Source organism: Schistocerca piceifrons, chromosome 1 (assembly GCF_021461385.2).
Source record: "Schistocerca piceifrons isolate TAMUIC-IGC-003096 chromosome 1, iqSchPice1.1, whole genome shotgun sequence".
Classification (NCBI taxonomy): Eukaryota; Metazoa; Arthropoda; class Insecta; order Orthoptera; family Acrididae; genus Schistocerca; species Schistocerca piceifrons.
Genome location: NC_060138.1, coordinates 246,083,612 through 246,106,821, shown reverse-complemented (window position 1 = coordinate 246,106,821; position 23,210 = coordinate 246,083,612). Strand labels below are relative to the sequence as shown.

General features: G+C 38.3%; 2 protein-coding genes across 2 annotated transcripts in view; one reads left to right on the top strand and one right to left on the bottom strand.

Annotated features, from left to right (window-relative positions):
* Window positions 1–5,440, top strand: part of LOC124795042 (alpha-mannosidase 2) — a 195,193-nt gene extending 189,753 nt beyond the window's left edge. The window contains exons 19-21 of the mRNA XM_047258829.1: window positions 213–335; window positions 527–814; window positions 4,494–5,440. Of these exons, the coding sequence (XP_047114785.1) occupies window positions 213–335; window positions 527–814; window positions 4,494–4,643 (561 nt within the window). The 3' untranslated portion in view covers window positions 4,644–5,440. The remainder of the gene's footprint in view (window positions 1–212; window positions 336–526; window positions 815–4,493) is intronic.
* Window positions 5,441–7,290: 1,850 nt separating this feature from the next.
* The window catches only part of LOC124711002 (putative transmembrane protein INAFM1), a 399,532-nt gene continuing 383,612 nt past the window's right edge, over window positions 7,291–23,210 (bottom strand). The window contains exons 3-5 of the mRNA XM_047240968.1: window positions 18,487–18,636; window positions 10,173–10,285; window positions 7,291–8,119 (exon numbers count right to left, since the gene is read on the bottom strand). Of these exons, the coding sequence (XP_047096924.1) occupies window positions 18,491–18,636 (146 nt within the window). The 3' untranslated portion in view covers window positions 7,291–8,119; window positions 10,173–10,285; window positions 18,487–18,490. The remainder of the gene's footprint in view (window positions 8,120–10,172; window positions 10,286–18,486; window positions 18,637–23,210) is intronic.

Below are 23,210 nucleotides of genomic sequence, written 5' to 3'. Positions count from 1 at the left end.
ATGACCACAAGCTTTATTTGTAAGAGTCTGTTTGTTGTGCCTATCCGCGACTCAGGATCCTGCGATATGGTGAGTAGCAACTCTCCTTTTCATAATATTTTTGCATTCCACCCTGGATTTTCCATTGTTAAATAATTGAGAAGTATTTGTTGTATTTCATAATATGTATTGTATTGTCTGTGAATTCTGACTGTCCTACAATTGGATACTAGGTTATGCAAGATCGGCGACTTAATCAGGATGACAATAGAGGTCTAGGACAGGGGGTACTGGACAATAAGCCTACACCTTCGACATACAGGATAATACTCGAGGAAAGACAGATACCATGCCAGGTGAGTTATAATTACAGAGAATTCACAGTGAAGTTGGATTGTGTGTAAGAGAGTATTGCATGGTTGATTATGTGTAAGAGAGTATTGCGTGTTTGATTATATGTAAGAGAGTATTGTGTGAAATAATAAAATCAATTCTGCCATACTAGACATTAAGTCAGTTTTTAAACTTTGTTTTCATTATTTTTCAGCAATCCTTTGATAGTTACACTGGTGGATTTGTCTCAGCCGCTGCTCATATTGCATTGCACACTATGGCAAATCCTTTGATGAGGTTACTGTTAGTTGACAGTCGCCCAGATAACTTGGAGAGCAATTTCGGCCTTGCTCAGGATACTGGTTATGACATTCACTTAGTTAAGCTTCATTCTTTCTTCCCACCATCAGCAGCCAAAGTTGGTGTTATATTTTTCAGACAGCATATTGATACTTGCTTTAATAGTCCACAGCTACAGGGCATGCAGCCAAGTAAAGGGGTGGTAAGTACCAAACAACCCTTGATGTTCTTTAATCTTTTATTTGCAGTTGTTAAAATTGTAACTGATTTATTGAGTTTGATTTATTATTTGAAGCTATGGACATGTCTGTATACGGTGTTTGATTTATAGAAAAAATGACATCTATGTGACTCCTTCAGAAGGTTAACTATTTTTTTCAACTGTGTGTCATGATTAGGTATTGGAAACGCTATTCCTTTTAATTTAGTGTCATAGTTTCCTCGGGTGATTATCAATTTTAGCACTACTTGAAGATATTTCTGTTGCAGTCTGTAGAACTTTTTACTGTATACATTTTTCAGTATGCTAAATATGATTTCAAGACATATGTTTCCAGTAGCCATTACATTAAATGTATCAAGTCATTCCATGTGGTCTCCATGTACATTGTTAGGTGATGGGATTTCGTTATCTAACTGTTAATGTCGTAGTAGTAGTAGTAGCAGCAGCAGCAGCAGTACTGAGCGGTATGGTGCAGTGGACTCTCTTTTTGTCTGTCTGTCTACAACTAGGTTACTTTGGTTTTCCTAAATTATTTAATGTGTGATTCCTTTGAACAGGACGCAAACAGTTTCCTTCCCAAGCCTTATCCAGTCCAAGCTTGTCTCCTCCATCTCTAAGGACTATGTCATAAATGGGATTAAGTACTATTCTTCCTTCTTGTTACATGCCATAGTTTGTTGTTGATTTTCTTGAAAATCATTAAAGAGTATAAAATCATATTGTTTCTTACAATAATAAACAAAGTATAAACTTGTGGCGGGTGGTGGTAGCAGCAGCTTGTTTTGACTCTGTTATTAGTGATAAAGTAAACATATAGAAACAACAGGAGAGTTCTTGCTAATGAGCTGTCCTACATGATGACTTACTAGTGAGTGGTTGGACAATTTATTTGTAGAAATTAATTTATACTGTTGACACCACTTCAGTGCAGTTAATTACATAACACATGCAGATTTGTAGTACATGAAATTTCGCATGGCAAGTTACTGCGAGTTTGAAGACATCTAAGGATCAGTGTCGGTAACATACAATTGTATTCTGAACATGCCTAGGCAGTGAATGACTGTACAGCTGCCCAATAAATGACCAGATGGCAGATTGTGTAGCATTCTCCCTTAACTACTGACAGTGTGAAACTGAGGAAGATGTCATAGTGTTTAGTATGCTATATCTGACTTTGAGTAGAGTGAGATTAAATACCTCTCCAGACATCCTCATTATGATTTTCCGTGATTTATCCAAATTATTTGACATAATAACAATTTACTACCGTAAATAAGGCCAGAATCAGTTTCCTTACCTCTGTGTGAAGCATTCAGATAGTGAATTAGGCATTGTTGAATAATAAACTAATGGAGCTGCATAAAAGACTATCAGCTGGAGAGATCATACTGTAGTGTTCATGTTATTGTTATATTAAGCTGATAAATTGAATTGTTCTATTGAGTCAATAAGGCAACTAGCAAGAATGTCTGGTCGCAATGAAAAATGTTATTTGCCAGGCAGTCAGGAGGTATAGTATGTGCTATGTATGCATTATTGCAGTAATCAAGGCTTACATATCTTTCCTATACTTCTCTCTAAGTACAGGTAATATCTATATGGTGAATAGAAATGTACAAAAATTTAAGAAAAGAATTTTGTGAAGAATACACAAATAATGTGTGTCTTTGTGAATCAACTGTGGAATACAGAATCACAGTAATTACAGCTTGTGACCAAGAGGTTGGGATGTGGTCCCACCATCCAAATTTAGTCTTCTCTCAAGTTTTTCTTAATCATATAAGTGAATCATACCATGGTGCTTTCAATACCTACTAAACTCAGAGAAATACTGGCTAGTAAAATTATTACTGGGGGCATTGAGGTAATGGAACATGCAAAATTCAGAATGTGAGCATTAAACATAATATAAAGGATGGCAACTCACAGTGCATAGCCAGCCAGCGAACACCCAACAGCAGTCACTTTTTCTCTTCAACCTGTTGTGGAGTTTAATAATTGTCTGTCATATATCGAAACTTTAGTCATTTCCGCTCTTTCTGACACAGTTACCACTTCTTTGCAGATTAATTATTACAGTTATTGTGGAAATTTAATTAATACATTTTCCTAAATTTTCAACATTTACACAAAACATATTAAAAAGTTAAAACAAACAGAAAGTGTCACTCCCTCCCCGTTCTCCACCTCTCTTTCTCTACCTACCTCCAACTCCTCCTTTCATTCTCCCTGTCCTGCCTTTCATTTTCTGCAACATACCTGCATACCTGCTGTTAATTAATCTGTTGTAGATTCTCTGTTTCTTCCTCTTCAGTTTTCCTTCTGCTGCTCCTTTCAGTACCAAGATAACATATTTCTATATGTCTCAACTAGACTTGTAAAATTGCTGCATGCTAGGGTAGACTACAGTAGTAGCTTTTGTCAGTTAAGAAACTTCCTGGCAGGTTAAAACTGTTTGCCAGACCGAGACTCGAACTCGGGACCTTTGCCTTTCGCAGGCAAGGGCTCGCCGGAGAGCTTCTGTAAACTTTGGAAGGTAGGAGGCGAGGTACTGGCGGAAGTAAAGTTGTGAGGACGGGGCGTGAGTCGTGCTCGGGTAGCTTAGTTGGTAGAGCACTTGCCCGCGAAAGGCAAAGGTCCCGAGTAAGAGTCTCGGTCCGGCACACAGTTTTAATCTACCAGGAAGTTTCATATCAGCGCACACTCCGCTGCAGAGTGAAAATCTCATTTTGGTCAGTTAAGATCGCAACTGCATCATCTGTACCATAGGTGTGTTGCCTAACAATTAGGTGTTACATCGTTTCAGTTGCTTTCTCTGCATATGCGATTAGTGTCTCCTAGATTTCCCTAGGATCCAGAAACGCTGAACTGTCCAGAAAATGAGTGAGGATATTTAAAGGGCCATGTGTAAAGATTCATGTAGCCTATGGAACATTTTTGTTCTATGCAGTTACCCTGCTGTATGTTACTGAAAAAGAAATAATATTTATAGCAATATTGAAATTGTCAATGTGTAATTCAAGTTTTATTCAGAAATTGATTTGTAATATGAAACAGAGGGATGCTGTAACAATAATAAATAAATAAATAAATAAAAAAGTTGCTTCAGTACTTTGTTAAGCTTACATAAAACATCTTTTTGTTATTGCCAAACAGCTTTCATGCTTATCAATAAAAACAGGAAACTCATTCCTTTGATCATGATGAAGAAAATTCTGTTGAGTACTATATATATAATGTTGTGTTTATGCATTAAACTGTGCATGTATCAAAAGTAATTGCTTTGGTCACATAAAAGCCCAGAAGATATGCGAGCAGCTAATTTTTATAACTCGTAAAAAGCAATTTATATTTTTAAGAATATGAAACACACAATGGACTAACATTGACTGATGTCCAAAACAAACAAACAAGCAAAAAGATAAGAGAAGCCATTGGCTCTCAGTGCCTGTTCCACACATTGATTTATTTTTGTTTCCCTACTAATGTTGCTAATACTACTGGTAATCATACCATTCACTACATCATTTATGTACTGTACTAAAACTACTGAACCATAGTTTTGGTAGAGTGAAGCCATAGTATCAATACATTATTTAAATAAGTTTTATAAGTCTGTTCATTTTATTTATTTATTTTATTTTACTTTTCCCAGGTGAAACTCAGCAGCATTTTTCCATCTCAGTTTGGGGATGTGATGACAGAGTCGTCATTATCATTCCTACATTTACGGAAGACTATGCCAAAGCAAACACCTCGTCCAATTTGTCCAATGGAGTTAGCGGCATACGTGTTGCCACGGTAGCCGTATTGTATGTTAGTGAAGTAAAATGGTGTGACAGAAATGCTCAATAAACATTGACTGCAGAGTATGCGTGTTTTGCCTGGCAGTGAAATGTGCAAGGACTTTGGTGTTATGCCTGCATCAGCTGTCAGAAAACCTCTTTTATGGTTTTCTTTTTCCTACAAGATGAACAAATTTTATATTTAATGGGCATATTGCTACCTTTTAGTTTTTTATGTGTGTTTTTGTTATTGGAACTGGTGCATTATATTTACTATTTTAAGTTACTACTTCCAAAGAGAACCATTGCACTTAATTTGGTTTGCTGAAAAACTGAATTGGGTTTAGGAGGGCAGAATAATTTATTTCAGTAGTACCTGTGTTTAAATGACTCTAGTCTCATTATTTCATTACCTAAATGACTGGATATATTATATTGTATTTAGTGTTGAAAATTGTGATGCATATTTCACCAAGAGGGACCATTTCATTTTATTGTCACAGATTTTCACACTTTTATGAATAAGGTTTTGTAGACCTTTGTGTCTCAAGTGGACTGACTGCCTTTTGCTATTAATGATCCCATTGGGCTTCTGCTCATAAAGGGTGCCCTTCATGGATGAAAAGATTTTATTTCCCCTTTGGTTCAAATATTTGTCCTTTTTGGGTGGTTTTAAATTTCACATATTTTATTATGTGTGACTTTTTTTTGAATGCATTGTGATTTATAAATATTTGTATATATATTATTGGTTGTGATGTCAAAAGCAGTGTCAAAATAAATAATGCTAGCTGCAGTGTCATTGTATCATTAAATGTTATAGGTGAATAAAAATAAGTTTCATTTTATGCTTTATCCATTCATAAACCTAATTTAATTTGGCAGTATACTGAAACTCGCTGTCCATTATGGCATGTTGATGTGTGAGATTTAATCTTTTGAAGAGTACTGTCCTTTACACGTGTACCATAAAACACATTATTTTCTGTTGGTTTTATGTTTATTTTGCAGCACGTTTTGGTAACAGTCAGGCTCACATAAACTGCACTGTTACACTTCATTCAGGACACTACTTCATTTTCACCTTAAAAATAATCACATACATGTCATGAACTTGAGAATCGTTACTATTTCTATCATTCTCACACCTGCTCAAATCTCAAATAGTTTCTGGTTTTTGGTTTTACTATCTGATGTATTTATTTTTTATCTGTGTGTACTTCCAGCATTTTTTCAGGACTGTGTTTTCAGTACCTTTTGATTTTCATGACCATTGTTTATCTCAGTTCATTATATTTCCTTTTTCTATCTGTACCTCAATGTCAATTCTAACACGGTAATGAGTCCTTGCTCCATCTATGACTTTAATTTCAGGACAAAGCCCATGTCACTAACCAAAACTCAGCCCCAGATCCTGTTCCTCAAATACTGCTGAGCGCCTAGGTTGGCAAACTATTGCCTGCAGGCTCGGCCCTGTGTACGGATGTCCATCCTTAGGCTAGCCCATCCCATACACAAAATGTGGAATATACCAGTTTTAAGAATTTCTTTATTTAATATGGGTAAACAGTACCATAGTGGTAATCACTGGTGATGAGAAATTTCAGTAAAGCAGTGTTCTCATTACATGAACACACATTTCTGTTTTTACGCAAGACTGTAACATGACTGAATTAAATAAGAAATGAATAATGTAAGTGGTGGTCTTAGTGTGGTGGTATTTGCATCCAAAGTCGAGCCATATCTGTGATTCATTGTGTTGTTTAGTTCACGTTTACACCCCCCCCCTTTTTTTTTTTTTTTTTTTGCAGTGAACTGTTATCATAACATTCCAATGTGACACAAAAAAGAAATTTGATAGTGTGGGAAATAAAAACGAATGAACAACACAGTGCTTCCTCTTCCCCCTCCTCTCTCTCTCTCTCTCTCTCTCTCTCTCTCTCTCTCTCTCTCCCTCTCCCTCTCCCTCCCCCTCCCCCTCCCTCCCCCCCCTCTCTCTCCCCCCCCCCCTCTCTCCCCCCCCCTCCTTTGCCTTCTTCCCCCCTCTGCTCCAGATGAAACTAACACTGTACTGTTAATGATGACTTCAATATAATGTAACACAGGAACTGTTTACAGTGAAGCCAGCAAAAGATACCCTAGCAGGAGCACTTTTGTTAATGGAAATAGAAAGGTGCATCTGGAAATGTCACCTTAAAATGTTTCAGTTACATTCCTGGACTATTGTTGCATGTAGTGCAGTCAGTGAAAGACACCACATCAGCAGCAGTTTTGTTCATGAAAATAGAAGGGTGCATCTAGAAATGTACCCTTCAGGCGTTTGTTACATTCCTGCACTGTTGTTGCATGTATCATATGGAGAAGTGCTTGTGACCACTTCTCCTTGCAGATCTCAAGAAACTGGTCGTACGCTATGACAAATTCTTATTTTCAAACTTAAAAAAACTGCAGATTTAAATTATGTCATATGTGGTTCTCTGATGTGAAAGGAGTTTACTTCTAAAATATTATTTTGCCATATTATTGACAGTTAACACGAAGTAATGATGGTGATATGGAGGCAGTGGTTTAGCAGTGATGGAAGTAAATGATTCAGAAAACGCTGACAGTTGTGTTAAAACAGTAAAAAAAATTCTATGTATTTATTAAAAATTGTGTAACAATCAACAACTAACATAGTTTTTATAAAACTGTTTCACCTTAGAATTAGGAGAAATTTTCATGCAGACGAAAGAATTACTGTGTCTTTAAAAAGACATGCACATAACACAACACAGTATAGTAAAGCGTTCCCACAACCATCCATTTCTCTCTCTCTCTCTCTCTCTCTCTCTCTCTCTCTCTCTCTCTCTGTGTGTGTGTGTGTGTGTGTGTGTGTGTGTTTTATGTTAATATTTAACTTATCTTTTATGGAGCTGGATACTGTAAAATTTTCATGTTTTTTAATTCCATCAAAATGCAGTTATTTAATTTACATAGTAGTAGAGCGGTAACATTATCTTCATAGTCTTCACAGCATATAAAACATTAAAAATATTTCACTGCTACATTATTTTATTGTTTCCGTATTGTCTCCTTTAAAATTGTGCTGATTGCTTCAGCATTATATATATTACAATTTTTTACATGAAGATCTGCAATAGTGGTCTTAACTGTTGTTGATACTAAGATTAGAGTACAAAAAACTTTACAGTCTAAATATAATGTGACATCCACAACAAACTTACATTAAATAAGGTAAAAAATCATAAGGAGGGGACAAAAATGATACTGTAGCCTAAGTTTGAAGCACTATAAGGATTTTCAGTTGCACTAAATAATTATCAGTCTTGATGCCATGGAATTACTTCATCATATCACAAGCATCCACAACTTAAAAACCTCTGTAAATCTTCAGTATCAAAGTTATGATTTATGATTAATATTCTAGTTGTCTCTCTGCATTTTCTTGATTTTTTGTCCAGCATCCTGAGCAGCATCAGTTTATTGCAGCAGCCTGTAAATGAGATTCATGACCAGATTAAATGTGCCAAGTATACAATTTGTGATGAGTGATAGTGGTGTGTAACATATATAAAAGTTAAGCATTCTTGGAAATTTAGTAGAAATATGGGGTAATTTATTTTCATTACAGAAATGTGGTGATACGGAATAACTTGATTATGAGGGATTTATAAACAGACGCTTAGTGAGATTTCTTTTATTTCAGTCAAAGTCATTTTACACAAAGAAAAAAAAACAATAATAATATACTGTCTGTGCAGTAATACAGGACAACTTAATTTATGCATTAATTCTGGAAGATGATCCTGTGTGCATGGTACTGCATTTCAGTTTCCTGTGTGAATCATCTCTTAATATATATTTATATTGCCTTTACTTTCTTATTACCTTATTGACTGAAGTATAGTAGTGTACAGTGGGGTTCAGCTAAGCTGTTCACACGAAATACACTGATGGAAAAAAAGCAGTACCAAAACATAATTAATGTAGAATAGTGAAATTTTGGGAATACATTTGTCTAGGTAACATATTTAAGTAATTAACACTGCTAGATCACAGGTTAAGGTAAGTACGAGATAAGCTACTGCAGATGAGAAATGCTGGTACATTAATAAGTGGTGTAACTGCCAGAAAGTTGAATACATGCATGCAAATGTGCCTGCATTGTGTTGTACAGGTGCCAGATGTCAGTTTGTGGGATAGTCAGTCAGTACAGGGATGGCTAGTACTGTTAGTGAATGATGTTGGGGTTGCTGTCTGATGGTGTCCTGTATGTGCTCGATTGGAGATGTACTTGGTTATTGAGCAGGCCAAAGCAACATGATGACACTCTGTAGAGCTTGTTGGGTTTACTACAGTGATGTGTGGGCAAGCATTATCCTATTGGAAAACGTCCCTTGGAATGCTGTTCGTGAGTGGCAGCAGAAAAGGTCAAATCACCAGACTGATGTGTAGATTTGCAGTCAGGGCATGTGGAATAACCACAAGAGTGCTCCTACTGTCATACAAAATTGCACTCCAGGCAAAAACTCAAGGTGTGGATCCACTGTTTCTAGCATGCGGACAGGCTGGTTGCAGGCCCTTAACTGGCTTCCTCTTAACCAATACACGGCCATCACTTGCAGAACCAGCATTCATCAGAAAACACAACAGTTCTCCACCCTGCCCTCCAAAGAGCTCTTGCTTGACACCACTGAGGTCGCAAATGGTGGCGCTTTGGGGTTAGTGGAATGCACGCTACAGAACATCTGGTTGAGAGATGTCCTTGAAGTATTGATTTGTAACAGTTCACTGGGTCACTGTAGTGTCAGCTGCTGCTCAGATTGCTGCTGCAGATGCAGTATGATGCACCAGAGCCTTACGCTGAACACGGTGGTCTTCCCTGTCGGTAGTACTATGTGGCCGTCCAGAGCCCGGTCTTCTTGGGACTGTATGTTCCATGGCCACCATTGCCAGCATATATGTACAGTGGCTACATTCCTGCCAAGTCTTTCTACAATACCGCAGAGGGAACATTCAGCTTCTCATATCCTATTACAAGGCCTCATCCAGACTTGGCAAAGTGTTGTCACCTTAAGGGCATTCTTGATTGACCAACTCACCTTATCAAATCTCAAAGGTAATTAATATTCACAACCATTACAGCATGCATTTATAGCAAACTTGATTAGCATTCTCGTAGTAGTGCTACTAGTGCCGCTCTTGTGTGACTGGTGTGAAATTTGAAACGCATTTACCAACTTTCATTTGTGTTGCACAACTCTTTCTTGGTGTTGTGACTTTTTTTGCCATCAGTGTATATCTGGAACCATTTCTGTTTTCACCTTGATGAAATGTGAGAAATTACTTGCTAAAATATATATAGTCTACTTACAGAGCTATATTAATTATGTGGATGTTGGTATTAACATTGCATTTTTAAATCAAACTATTTATTTCTGCAGATAGCACCATATTTCTAAAACAGAGAGATTCAACAGTTTTCACTCTTCAGAATGTGCTTCCTAGTTTTTAGGTAATTACAATATTTAGAACTTGAAACTTACTTGTGAACATGAAACCAATAGTTTTCTTATGCGAAGTTCATGATTTCATACCCAAATAAGGAAATACTTCGCATCGGACATTGAGGAAACATTGGGTTGCACTGCCACAGTACCTGTAAAATAGGGGCACAGTGGAATTTTGTTTTTATTCTGTGTTGTACATATGCTAGTTAGTTTGAAAAAAATAAATTTCTTTCACAAACCAAGAGAAAAAACTGGATATGCTTCCTTTTTTACAGTGAGCACTGAAGAAACGCAAAGACAACAGTTGAGTTCTATGCGAAAAGGTATCCAGGCAGATGGTTGCCAACAAGAATGACACTGCCTTAATGTGCAAAAAATTGTTATTGAAAGGGCATTGGAATATTATGCAAAAGGTAAGGAGCAAACTTGCAATGAGCAGAACAAATGAAACAGATGTTCTGGTAGTTGTTTATAATGCACAAGTTAACTTCAGGGAAATTGCCACTGTCTCTGGAATAGGTCAGCCTAGCAATGTTCACATTCTATGTGAAAGCACATTTCATCTGTACCATGTACCACTTCACCAGCAGATTAACCAGGAGGGTTGTGGAAGACACATGGAATTCTATCACCTGGTTTTCCTGGTTTTGTCCCCTTCGTCAAGGAATTTTCTTCACTGATGAAGCTACCACTACAAATTATGGAAAGTTGAATATAAGAAATATGCTTCATAGGGCCACAGTGAATCTGCACTGGCTGAAACACATTGAACGTCAGAGACAGCATAGTGTGAACATTTCGTGTGGGCGGTATTGGAGACTACACGACTTATCCTTACGTCACTAAAGAAATCCTAATGCATAAAAGATACTCAAAGTTTCTTACCAAAGTGCTGTTGGCTCTCCTACAGGAATTATCACTTGAAATACATAGATGTATTTGGTAACAGCATGATGTTTACCTGTATCACTACTCAGTTGTGGCTACGAGAGCACACACCCAGCCATTTCCTGTTTGCTGGATAGTACATGAAAGTGTAATTGAATTTCCTGACACTAGGTTAATTTGGTCCCATTGGCTTTTCTCTCTTGGGGTAAACTCAAATATGAAGTCTGTGTACAAGGTTTGGTAAAAAGTAATGGAATTTTTTTAATTTTGCAGGCTTTAAGCACTTGGTTTCCCCAGAAAAATTGTTACCTTGTTGGTATACACGTTCCTGATATGTGTTTGCATTTCCAGCTATTTTGAATATTTATTTTATTGTTGACAGTCGAAAAGCTTATACATGCTTTCCGGTGCTTTGTGAAGAGAAAAGATGGATCAAAGAATTTGCATTAAACATTGTTTGATAAATGGAATAAAGTACAGCACCATGTTTGAAATGTTGACTGGCTTTTGGTGAATCTACTAGGAAAATAAGACAAGTGGTATAAAAGTTTCAAAGAGGTTCGAGAAGACATTGAAGATGACAATCGCCCTTGATGCCCTAGCATGTCTGTTACTGACATCAATGGGGGAGAAGTAAAGAAAATGGTTCTGAAAAAATAGCCGAATCACCATCAGAGAGGTTTCTGATGGCGACAGCATATCTTTTGTCTCATGACAAGCAATTTGTTTGGATGTTTTGGGCATGAAATGTCTAGCAGCGAAGTTTGTTCTGAAATTGTTCAATTTTGACTAGAAATGAAATTGCGTAGCTATCGCTCAGGAATTGCTGAATGAATTCAATGAAACAGAACTTCTAAAGAAAGCTATTATTGGTGATGAAACAAAGATATATGGATGTGATGAAACTTAAGGCCCAATCATCCCAATAGAAACTGCCCGAAGAATCTAGACTGAAAAAAAATTTGATGAAATTCGATCACATATGAAGGTTCTTCTTGCTGCTTTCTTCAATTACAATTGGATAATGCACCCTGATTTCCTGTCTTATGGTTCACACGAAGCAGTTTGATGAAAATGACCAGAATTGTGGCAAAACAACTTGTGGAAATTGCATGTCCCCCCTCACATCTCACAGCTTGTTCATGATTTTTTGGCAAAACAACAAAACGAGAACCATGAAACAATGTTGTTTCGCCATCACTGATGAGATAAAAACAGATTTGCTGAAGGAACTGAACACAATAATGAAAAGTGAGTTCCAGAAGTGCTTACAAGTGTGGAAAAAGCATTGGCACATGTGTTATATCTGAAGAGAATTAATTTGAAGGGGACGATGTTGATGTTGAATAAACAAAAAATCTTTAAGAAAAACAACAGCTCTCATTACTTTTTGATCACACTTGGACAAGCTCTAATGACCCAGGAGGATTTAAAACATCACTTGTTGCTGAATGTGCAGTGATATCAGAGGAATATATTCGGTTTGTCCATAAATCATAGCACCAATGCCTGCAAACATGTACTGAAGTGGGCAATTGATATTTCAAAAACTTGAAGGAAGTGTTTATGATCTTACCGCATTGTTCTGTGATTGCCTTTTTGTTGCTGTTGTTGATTTAAATTTACAGCGTAAGTGTATCCTGACATTAAACTCATGATGCGAAGTATTGTTTAGGAATCTTTATATGTCAATCCCGTTTTACAAATCTGTTCAATTTTTGATGAGCACCTTTCTTTCAGGGCTCTTACAGAAACACGAGCATAACTGTTACTGTAGTTAACTGGTGAATCATCCTTAGATGCCATGTCTGTTCCCTTCCATCTGGTTTGACAGTCCCACCACATGTAGCCCTGTATGATTATTATCAGTTTTTCTCCACTGTTCCACTTTTGTAAGAAGATCTCTAAGCTGCGTAAAGCTGGATTGCCTGCTCACAATGAAGCAACAGTTCCATATAACAAGAACTTCCTAATAAGACTGTTTCTATGAAAGTGTGAAACTGTTAATGTAAGAATGTAAATAATCTTTGATGTGAGAATCACAAACTTTTTTTTTTTTTTTTTTTTTTTTTTTTTTTTTTTTTTTTTTTTTTTTTTTTATTGTACGTTTTTATCCTACTTGTATATTTTTGTGTTAATGTTCTAAAAGTTCTATTAAAATTGTAATGTCTAAGTGACAAGTAAATTCAATTACAAATTTTCATGTATATGTATTTTAAATTGTAATGTTTATTGACAAGTCCTATATCATTTCGATGATGTACTACAAGGACGCTAATAAATTGAATTGAATTGAATCATTTTCAAGTTCAAAATGAATAAATCTTGGGTAAGTGTTATAATTTTTCCAAAAGAACTATTAGAATTTTGAAGAGTGATATACTGTTAAATTTGTCTCATTTATAACTCTGATACTAGCAGGAGAAATTACTGTAGCTGTATATGAAAAGCAAAGATGATAGCAATACATGTGCTATTGATGTAGCTATGGAAAGAGACTATATGTTATCTAGTGAGGACTTTTTCACAAGTAATTTGAGTGGAAATAGAATTACAATATTTTAAACATGAGGATAACAGCATAGCTGAATCTCTCTGTATATAAATACAAACTAGTAACAAAATAGTATAAATGACTTGTTGACTCATTACTCTTCAAACTAATGTCCACATTCACATTTTTGTAATTAGTTCATTGTGGTTTTATCATTTTTGGGAACAATATTCATTATGTGTGAAATATAACATGATATTATCTCAACAAGAAAAATAAGATAAAGAGAAATAAATCTGCATACAAAGTGTTGTCTTTCCTCTTTCAGTTATTTGTTCGTTCATTCAGTTATAAAGTAGGAGCAATTGCAAGCTACTTTTGTAAAGTATACTAACAAGCAGTAACTACTAGTGTTAATCTGCTCACACTTGTTTGATATGTTATAAATCAGGTTGTGTGTGTTAGTAGAAAATCAATTTCTGTGAAGTAAAAGCCATGCGCTTCCTCTTTAACTTCTCAACTGTTGTTTTTATCTACCACTTTATTCCAAGTGATAACTTAACTAATTTCAGAGTAGGCCTATGCTATCACTTGTCTGTACTCCTCTACTAGAAAACTTAGAGCCTACTTCATATGCCGGCCGCGGTGGTCTAGCGGTTCTAGGCGCTCAGTCCGGAACCGCGGGACAGCTACGGTCGCAGGTTCGAATCCTGCCTCGGGCATGGATGTGTGTGATGTCCTTAGGTTAGTTAGGTTTAATTAGTTCTAAGTTCTAGGCGACTGATGACCTCAGAAGTTAAGTCGCATAGTGCTCAGAGCCATTTGAACCATTTGAACCTACTTCATATGAAAATTAATGTTTACCTGAATTTAAGTTCCACAGTCCAAATAATTTGATGATACGAAAATATTCTAGAGGAAACAGGATTGACAAAAACGTGAAGTAGAAGAGATCACTAGTTTTTAAAAGTGGGTTCTTTGGGGTAATTTCTGTTGTTATAGCTTTCATTTTTATCTCAAAAGACAAACAGTTGATTCAGTCCTGTATCCGAAGCTGTAAGTAATTTTACAACCCCCAGCTGCTGCATGGCTTAAATTGTGTGATGAGGCTGCCACATTTAGATATTGCTATCTGCCCGATTTTCTTCTACTCAATCGAAGAATGCAAACTCACCCCCACCACTGCAGGTGCCTTCGTCTGGGAGGGAACAACTATGAAATTCTGTATAAAGTAATGGCAGTTCCTGTCTTATCTTATGAAAGTGAAAGCCAGGTTACTACTGCTACTACTACTACTACTACTACTACTAACAACAACAACAACAACAATAATAATAATTCAGAGAGCAGAAAAGAAATTCATGAGAAGAACAAAAGGCTGCATAAAAAGAGGAATGATTAGAAATGGAGATATTAGGACAGAATTAAATATTTTCAACATGAATGAAAAAGTTCAAAAATATGAAAATTGGAAACAATTCCTCATGAGATTGCTAAGTCAAAGAATTCCTCAGAAGATCCTGAACTACAAAGTGGGAGAAGAGATGTTGGAAGACCTCGGTAAAGATGGGAGTGAGTTTGTTTGTGAGTTTTGAATGGGCAGTGCTTGAAAGGAAGATAATGATGAAAGACAGTCAGTCAATTCTAAATTGGAATATTTTTTTCTTTTCATTCTTAGCCACTGTTTTTGGGTTTGTTGTCCCGGAAAAATAGGATGTAAGCTGTAAAAGGTTAATGTATTCATCAAATTCAGCCACTGGTAAGCTGAAATTTGTTAATGTAGGGGTTTCTGTTTATTGTATTTTATACTCTTAAAATACATCATATTAACTTTTTTTGCTTTTCATCTAATTGTTACTGCTGCCAATTTACTTCAGTTTGTCTTTTATGTCATGCAATCCCTCCTGACAGTATACATTTATATGCAGTACTGGTGTCAGCGTCAAACAATACAGGGTTATTCCAAATGATGGACCCATTTTCAAAAATTTGTATGTATTCAAGTACAAATTGAAAATGAACAAACTATATCCCAATGAAAAGAGGAAGTTTCAAAGTTTTTGGTGGGTGGCGGCAGGTGGGAAGTGATGGTTTCGGAAGTGGCCAGTAGAGTTCACACGGCAGGAGGGCCGTCATTCTGTTTCACTGTCAGTTGTGAGTGAGATGGCAACTGTGGAGCCCAAGCTTTTCTGTGTTTATGAGTTTGCAAAAAGTGAGTCGCAAATTGTAGTGCAGCATGCATTTCGTACCAAATTTGGTATTCCAGCACCAACTCGCAGAAGTATTATCCATTAGTTTAAGCAATTTAAACAGACTGGGAATGTGTGCAAAGGAAAAAGCACATGCCAGCCATGTGTGTCAGAGGATGATGTCCAATGAATTCAAGAAAGTTTTGTGTGCAGCCCCAGTAAGTCTACCAGCAGAGCCAGACAAGAACTTGGATTACCCCAGCCAACTGTATGGAAAGTTCTGAGTTGGCATTTGCTGTACAAACCCTACCGATTACAACTTGTGCAGGCTGTCAACCCCAATGATAAAGAGAATCATCTCACATTTTGTGGTTATGTCCTAGCAAAGATGGAGGATGACGCGTTTCTATAGCGTGTAATTTTTGGTGATGAAGCAATATTCAACCTTAATGTAAAAGTCAACAGACACAATGTTCGCATGTGGGGTTTGGAAAATCCACATTCACTGTTGCAACATGAAAGAGGCTCACCGAAGATCAACGTGTCCTGTGCCATATCTCATACAAAGGTTTATGGACCATTTTTCTTTGCGGAAAGAACTGTAACGGGAATCACATACCTGGACATGATGGAACAATGGCTGTTCCCTCAAGTTATGGAACATTCCCAGGACTTCATTTTCCAACAGGATGGAGCTCTGCCCCATTGACACCATAATGTACAAGGCTTTTTGAATGACTGCCTCCCTCAGCACTGGATCGGTCACACAAGACTTGAGGACCTGGCTCTGCACTTCTGGCCACTGAGATCTCCTGATCTCACACCCTGCGACTATTTCTTATGAGGTTATGTGAAGGAAGCAGTTTATGTCCCACCTGTACCAACCACTATGAACAATCTGCGGAACCTGATCACTGCTGCCATGCACTCAGTAACAGCACAAATGCTTTCGCTTGTGTGGGACGAATTTGGCTACTACTTTGATGTTTGCCGTGCAGCCAATGGTGGCCACATTGAACATTCATAATATTTATCACATTTCTAATTATTAAATAATTTTTAAAAACTAATTAATTACAATTTCTTAAATTGATTTCAAACATTATGAAAAAAACTTTGAAACTTCCTCTTTTTATTGGCATATAGCTTGTTCAGTTTGATTTGTACTTGAATAAATACAACATTTTGAAAATGGGTCCATCATTTAGAATAACTCTGACTGTAATTCTAGGGGATCATTTATGTATGTACTTACATATATTTACATGTCTGCATCATCCAAAATACAATTTATGATGTAATTATATGGACAAAAATATGCTCAACAAGCGGTGGCAGAAGAACACGCACATATATAGGGTAAAGAAATTTGCAATGTTTTTGAGCTAGTGGCTCCTTGTGGCAGGGGGGTTTAAAGAGAAAGAAGAGGGATGAAGGAAAAGGACTGGCAAGGTTTAGGAAATGGGGAAAGTTTGAAAAAGTCACTCAGTACCCCAAGTCAGGGGAGACCTACTGGACAGGATGGGATGAAAAGCTTGGAGTGGATGAGATTAGAAAACCTGAGAGCTTAGAGGGTAATAAGCAAGACATAAACTGCTGACAGAAGATCATGCCAAAGTAAATAAGAGCAGAAAGCTGAGTGTGTTGTGAATGTGGTGGAGATTGGTGGCGGGGATGGGGGTGGGGGAGGGGGAGTTTCAGACAGGTCAGAAAATAAAAGATATAGAAAATTAAAATGGAATGAAGAAAGGAATAGTTACTGAGAAGAAATGGTGAGGAAAAAAACCTAAATTAAGGCCAAGTAAGTGGCGAGAACTAAGGACATGTTGTAATGCCAGTTCCCACTTCTGAGAAGCTAGTGTGTGAAGGAAGAATCCAGATGGCATATGTGGTGAAATAGGCACAAGGGTCATGACTGTCATGTTGTAGAACATGCTCTGCAACAGGATATTGGGTGTTGCCAGTGTACACCCTCTGTCTGTGTCCATTCATCCTGACTGACAACTCTGTGGTAGTCATATCAATGTAAAATGTTTGCATAGATATCTCAGCCGTTGGTAGTGTAAGTTTTGCCACTTGCAGGGCTGGTAGGAGGGTGCATAGTGCAAATCTTACAGTGGGGATGGTCATAGGGGTAGGAGCAGTAGGGTAGGGAAATGGGTGTAGAAGGAGTATTGGATCTGACAAGGATATTGTGGTGATTTGGGGATGGGGGGACGAAAACACACACATCCATACCTGAGGGAGGACTTGAACCTACAGTGGGAGAGCCCGCGCAATCCGTGACGTGGTGACTCAAACCGCACGGGCACTCTGCGTGGCATCCAGTAGGTCTCCACTGATCTGGTGTTCCTACTCACTTCTCATTTCCTTAACCTCGCCAGTCCTTTGTCTTCATCCCTCTTCCTTCTCCTTAAAAACACTCTGCCAGAAGAAGGAGCCACTGGCTCTGAAAGTTTGCAAATTTCCTTAACCTTTATATGTGTGTGCTCTGTTGCTGCTGCTTGGTGAGCAGACTTTTTATCTATCCACTTATATTTTATTTGCAAACACAAGTTGTGCTGGTTGGATGACTTAATAAGACATTGTTTTTAGATTCAACTTGGTGCTGTAGGTGATAAAAAGAAAAAAATTGATGTGCCATAAATATCTACTCCTCTTACTTAATTCTATTGTGGAATATACTCATTTCTTTACTGAGGATTCCTTGTGGAAACTGTCTCAAAACAAGATCTACAAAATGATGAACAGTATGGAATTATTTTGGGCTCTCTCTTACCACTTTATGTAGCCAGTTGTTCAGATGCTGTCTGGTTCATTGTTGTGTGCGGAGCAGGTGGACTTGAAACCAATGATGTCAGATTGCTGGTGATGTTACTGCTAGCTTCCACTTGCTGATGCAGTGGTTGAAATTGTGGAGAACTTCCATCTGTAACAAAAGAATTTATACATAAATGCATTAAAATAAATCAACGACTGACGTGCTAAATTACTATGCTGTGGCAGTGATAAGCCAATCCTTTACACGACGGCTGTTGGGAGAGGCAGAAGTCTGCCTTGCCCCCCACATCAAGAGTGCTTAGGAGAAAGGAGTGGTGAGCACATAGCAGTACTGACTCCTTCAGCAGTCCTGGTGCCATACTCGTGTTTATGCATATGTGAAATCAGAGGTTACATGCGGAAATATTGGCAGCATGTGGGGATAAAGTAATATGCTCCAATTAGGGCTAATTTTCTCCAGTAGTGACAGTGCCAGTAGAAATGGTAAACTTATCATGGCAAAACATTAATATGTTCAATATTATCTATGACTGTTCTGTATATTCTTCAAAAAGTTGTTACATATATATTTTTTAATTTTTTTTTACAAATCCATCTTTAATTACAAGGGAATAAATTTGTCAAGCTGTATTCACTACGATTGTTTGTGAAATTTCTTGTAAGGAAGATAATGGAGTGACAGTGCCAGATAATTGGTATCAAAATTACACACAGTATTAAAATCTAGTTCAAACTTCATTATCATTAAGTTGTGTTTGTAATCACCCAATGATTCAGGACATATTTTCTGACAGATTTAAGTGTGCTGTAGTAACACCCAGCTATAAAACTGTAGATAGGTCAACTCATCTCTAAGTACAGACCCATTTAATTCTCTCCAGCCTTTGGGGCATTGCAACTAAAAGAAAAAAATTATTTGTTCAGCAACAGGGAGCTATAAGAATAGCAGATTATGTAAAGTAGATTACTGAATATCTTGCATAGACCTCTCTATGATTCCTGTAATACTTACATTTGTTCATCAGCACATTTACTCCTGGAGAGTCTGTGTTATTAATAATAAAAACTATTTTAGCTGAACTGGAATTTGCACAATGGAGGGGATAAAATTAATCTTAATGTAAACTTTACCTTCTTGCCTAGGGTCCAGATTTAAATTACATATCCTGGTGCAAAGTTATTCAACAAAGCCCCATCAAATGAAAAACAAGAAATTGCATATCTGTGCCAATTCAGGACAAAGTAAAAAAAATTCTGCATTATTTACCAGTACAATTTGCCCAGTTATCCAGATTTAATTTATATACTTGTTTATTCCTCCAAGAATCACCTCAGAATGATAGGATTGAGAATTCCTGATGGCTACATAGCCAGTAGAAGTGTTCATTATGAAGTTGCATGACTAGTAGTAATGTAGCATAAATATTCATGTTTTGTTACAGATGATGGAAACTATTTTCTTTGAAAAGTACGCATGTAAGAGGTTTGTCCACAAAATTCCTGAACTTTGTCCACAAAATTTTTTTATGCTTACCTTTTATTTTTGTGCATGGTCTTTGTTGAAATATTCTCCTCCACAATTAAGGCACCATTCCAAACACTGCTTCCACTTCTGGAAGCAGTCTTGGTACGCCACTTGGTGGATTGTGCGAAGTGCCATCTGTGAATTTTATGTCATCTATCATTACAAATCTTCGTCCTTTCAGTGGGGCTTTCAACTTTGATAACAAAAAATGTTCATAGGGGCCAGGTCTGGAGAGTATGGAGGATGAGACAGCACAGTGATTTCAATTTTTGTGCAATACTCATGCACCAATGGGTTGAATGTGTCGGTGTGTTATTGTGATGCAAGAGCCATGAATTGTCTTGCCACATTTCAGGCCGTTTTCTTCTCACATTTTTTTGCAGACTTCGCAACTCATCCCAATAGTACCATCTGTTAACAGTTTGACAGTTTGACCCTTTCATAAAAATGGGATGAGTTACTCAAGAGAAAGAGCTTCACGAGTTGAGCAAGTCAAGAAAGCAGTGATCGATCTATGAGCCTTATAAAGCACTTATTCAAGTTGGCATTGATTGATAAAGTTGTTGGATGTCCTCCGAAGGTATATCGTATCAAATTCCGCCCAATTGGCGAGTTAGAACGTCAGTGCTAGTTCTGCAAGGTTCGCAGGAGAGCTTCTATAAAGTTTGGAAGGTAGGAGACAAGGTACTGTCAGAAGTAACGCTGTGAGGACGGGGCGTGAGTCGTGCTTGGGTAGCTCAGTTGGTAGAGCACTTGACCGCGAAAGGCAAAGGTCCCGAGTTCGAGTCTCGGTCCGGCACACAGTTTTAATCTGCCAGGAAGTTTCATATCAGCGCACACTCCGCTGCAGAGTGAAAATCTCATTCTGGGAATTATCCAGCAGTTATTCAGCTTGGCATTGATTGATAAAGATGTTGGATGTCCTTCTAATGGATATTGCGCCAAATTCTGTCCAATTGGCGAGTTAGATCGTCAAAATGCCGAGGTGGTGTGGGAGGACCGTCCCCATAATGCTCCAAACTTTCTCAGTTGGAGGAGAGGCCCGGCGACCTTGTTGGCCTAGAGCCGGCCACAGTGGCCGAGCTGTCCTAGGCGCTTCAGTCTGGAACCGCGCGACTGCTACGGTCGCAGGTTCGAATGTTGCCTCGGGCATGGATGTGTGCGATGTCCTTAGGTTAGTTAGGTTTAAGTAGTAGGGGACTGATGACCTCAGATGTTAAGTCCCATAGTGCTCAGAGCCATTTGAACCATTTTGTTGGCTTAGGTAGGATTTGGCAAGCGTGAAGACAAGCAGTAGACACTCTTGCCACGTATGAACGGGCATTACCTTGCTAAAATGTAAGACAAGGATGACTTGACATGGAGTGCAACAACATGGGGCAAAAAATATCATCGATGTATTGCTGTGCTGTAAAAATGCCACAGATGACAACCAAAGGGGTCATGCTATGAAAAGAAATGGAACCCCAGACCACTACTTCCGCTTGTCATGCCGTATGGCGGGTGACAGTCGGGTTGGTATCCCGCCATTGTCCAGGGCGTCTTCAGACACGTCTTTGGCCTGGAATCTCATTGTCTGAAGTAGAATAGTCTTCAGTTATGAGTTCGTCTTCGAACTGAGCCCAGATGGTCAGGGAATACGTGTCTGGAGATGTGGAATATCAACCTGACTGTCGCCAACCATAAAACCTGACAACCAAGAATGGTCTGGGGTACCATTAATTTTCATAGCAGGAATTCGTTGGTTGTCATCTGTGGCACCCTTACAGCACACCGGTACATCGACAATATTCTATGCCACATCTTGTTGCCCTTCATTGCAAGCCATTCTGGGCTTACATTTTAGCAATATAATGTCTGCTCACACATAGGAAGTGTGTCTACCGTTTGTCTTCATGCTTATCAAACCCTGCCTTGGCCACCAAGCTCACCGGATCTCTCCCCAACAGAGAACATGTGGAGCATTATGGGCAGGACCCTCCAACATCACCTCGGAATTTTGACGATCTAACTTGCCAATTGGACAGAATTTGGCGCAATATCCATTAGAAGGACATCCAACATCTTTATCAATCAATGCCAAGCTGAATAACTGCTGGATAATTGCCAGAATGAGATTTTCACTCTGCAGCGGAGTGTGCGCTGATATGAGACTTCCTGGCAGATTAAAACTGTGTACCGGACCGAGACTCGAACTCGGGACCTTTGCCTTTCGCGGGCAAGTGCTCTACCAACTGAGCTACCCAAGCACAGGTAGTGGCAGAAGTAAAGCTGTGAGGACGGGGCCTGAGTCGTGCTTGGGTAGCTCAGTTGGTAGAGCACTTGTCCGCGAAAGGCAAAGGTCCCGAGTTCGAGTCTCGGTCCGGCACACAGTTTTAATCTGCCAGGAAGTTTCATGCTGGATAATTCCTCCGTGGGGCGACGCTTTTTTTTTTTTTTTTTTTTTTTTTTTTTTTTATTTTAGAGTGTAACTGAGGATGTTGGGGTTATATGCTTCTCTGACTCGAAGACATTGCGACAGGATAGGAAATAGTAGCGTGCCGCACCAGACCAGTCAGAAAGCTGGTGATAACAAAGGATGTAGCAATCAGTTTGAGGAGGCCTGACATCCTACCTTTTGAGGTTGCAAGGTAGTATGTGGCTGAGTAACCTCAATCGTAAAAATCAATGAAAAACAGTGACAAGTTCTCACATACTTTCGGTGCTCCATTTGAGTAATAACTATCCTGCAGAGGAGTGAGTTTTTTTCCTTGAATGAAACGATAACTGTAGCGAAATTTCAGAGAAAGAGGTATGTGATCCTTTATTGAGAACCCTCTTGAGAGCGGCCGGCAACGCAGAATAGACGCAAACTGCGAGGTGCAGCAGTGCTGCTAGCGGTGCTGTAGCGTCCACCGCTGTTTCCGGAAATAGCCCAGCGTTTGCATAGGGCGACTGCCGGCAGCCACGCTGGCTCAGTCAGATAATCATAGGAGAGGGCCAACCGACAAATCACACAGGTGCGGCCCCCTGCTCTCTGCGACCTTTCGAATAGTACAATTATTCAACTACTGCTGTTTCGTTAATCATTGAAACGTAAACAGGAACACATGGCTGCAGCAGAACATCTGGAGTTTCTGAGAAAAGATCCTGGAATATAGCAACAACTGGTAGAACTATGTAACGAGGGTGCCCAGTAATATATCATGTCAAGAGAG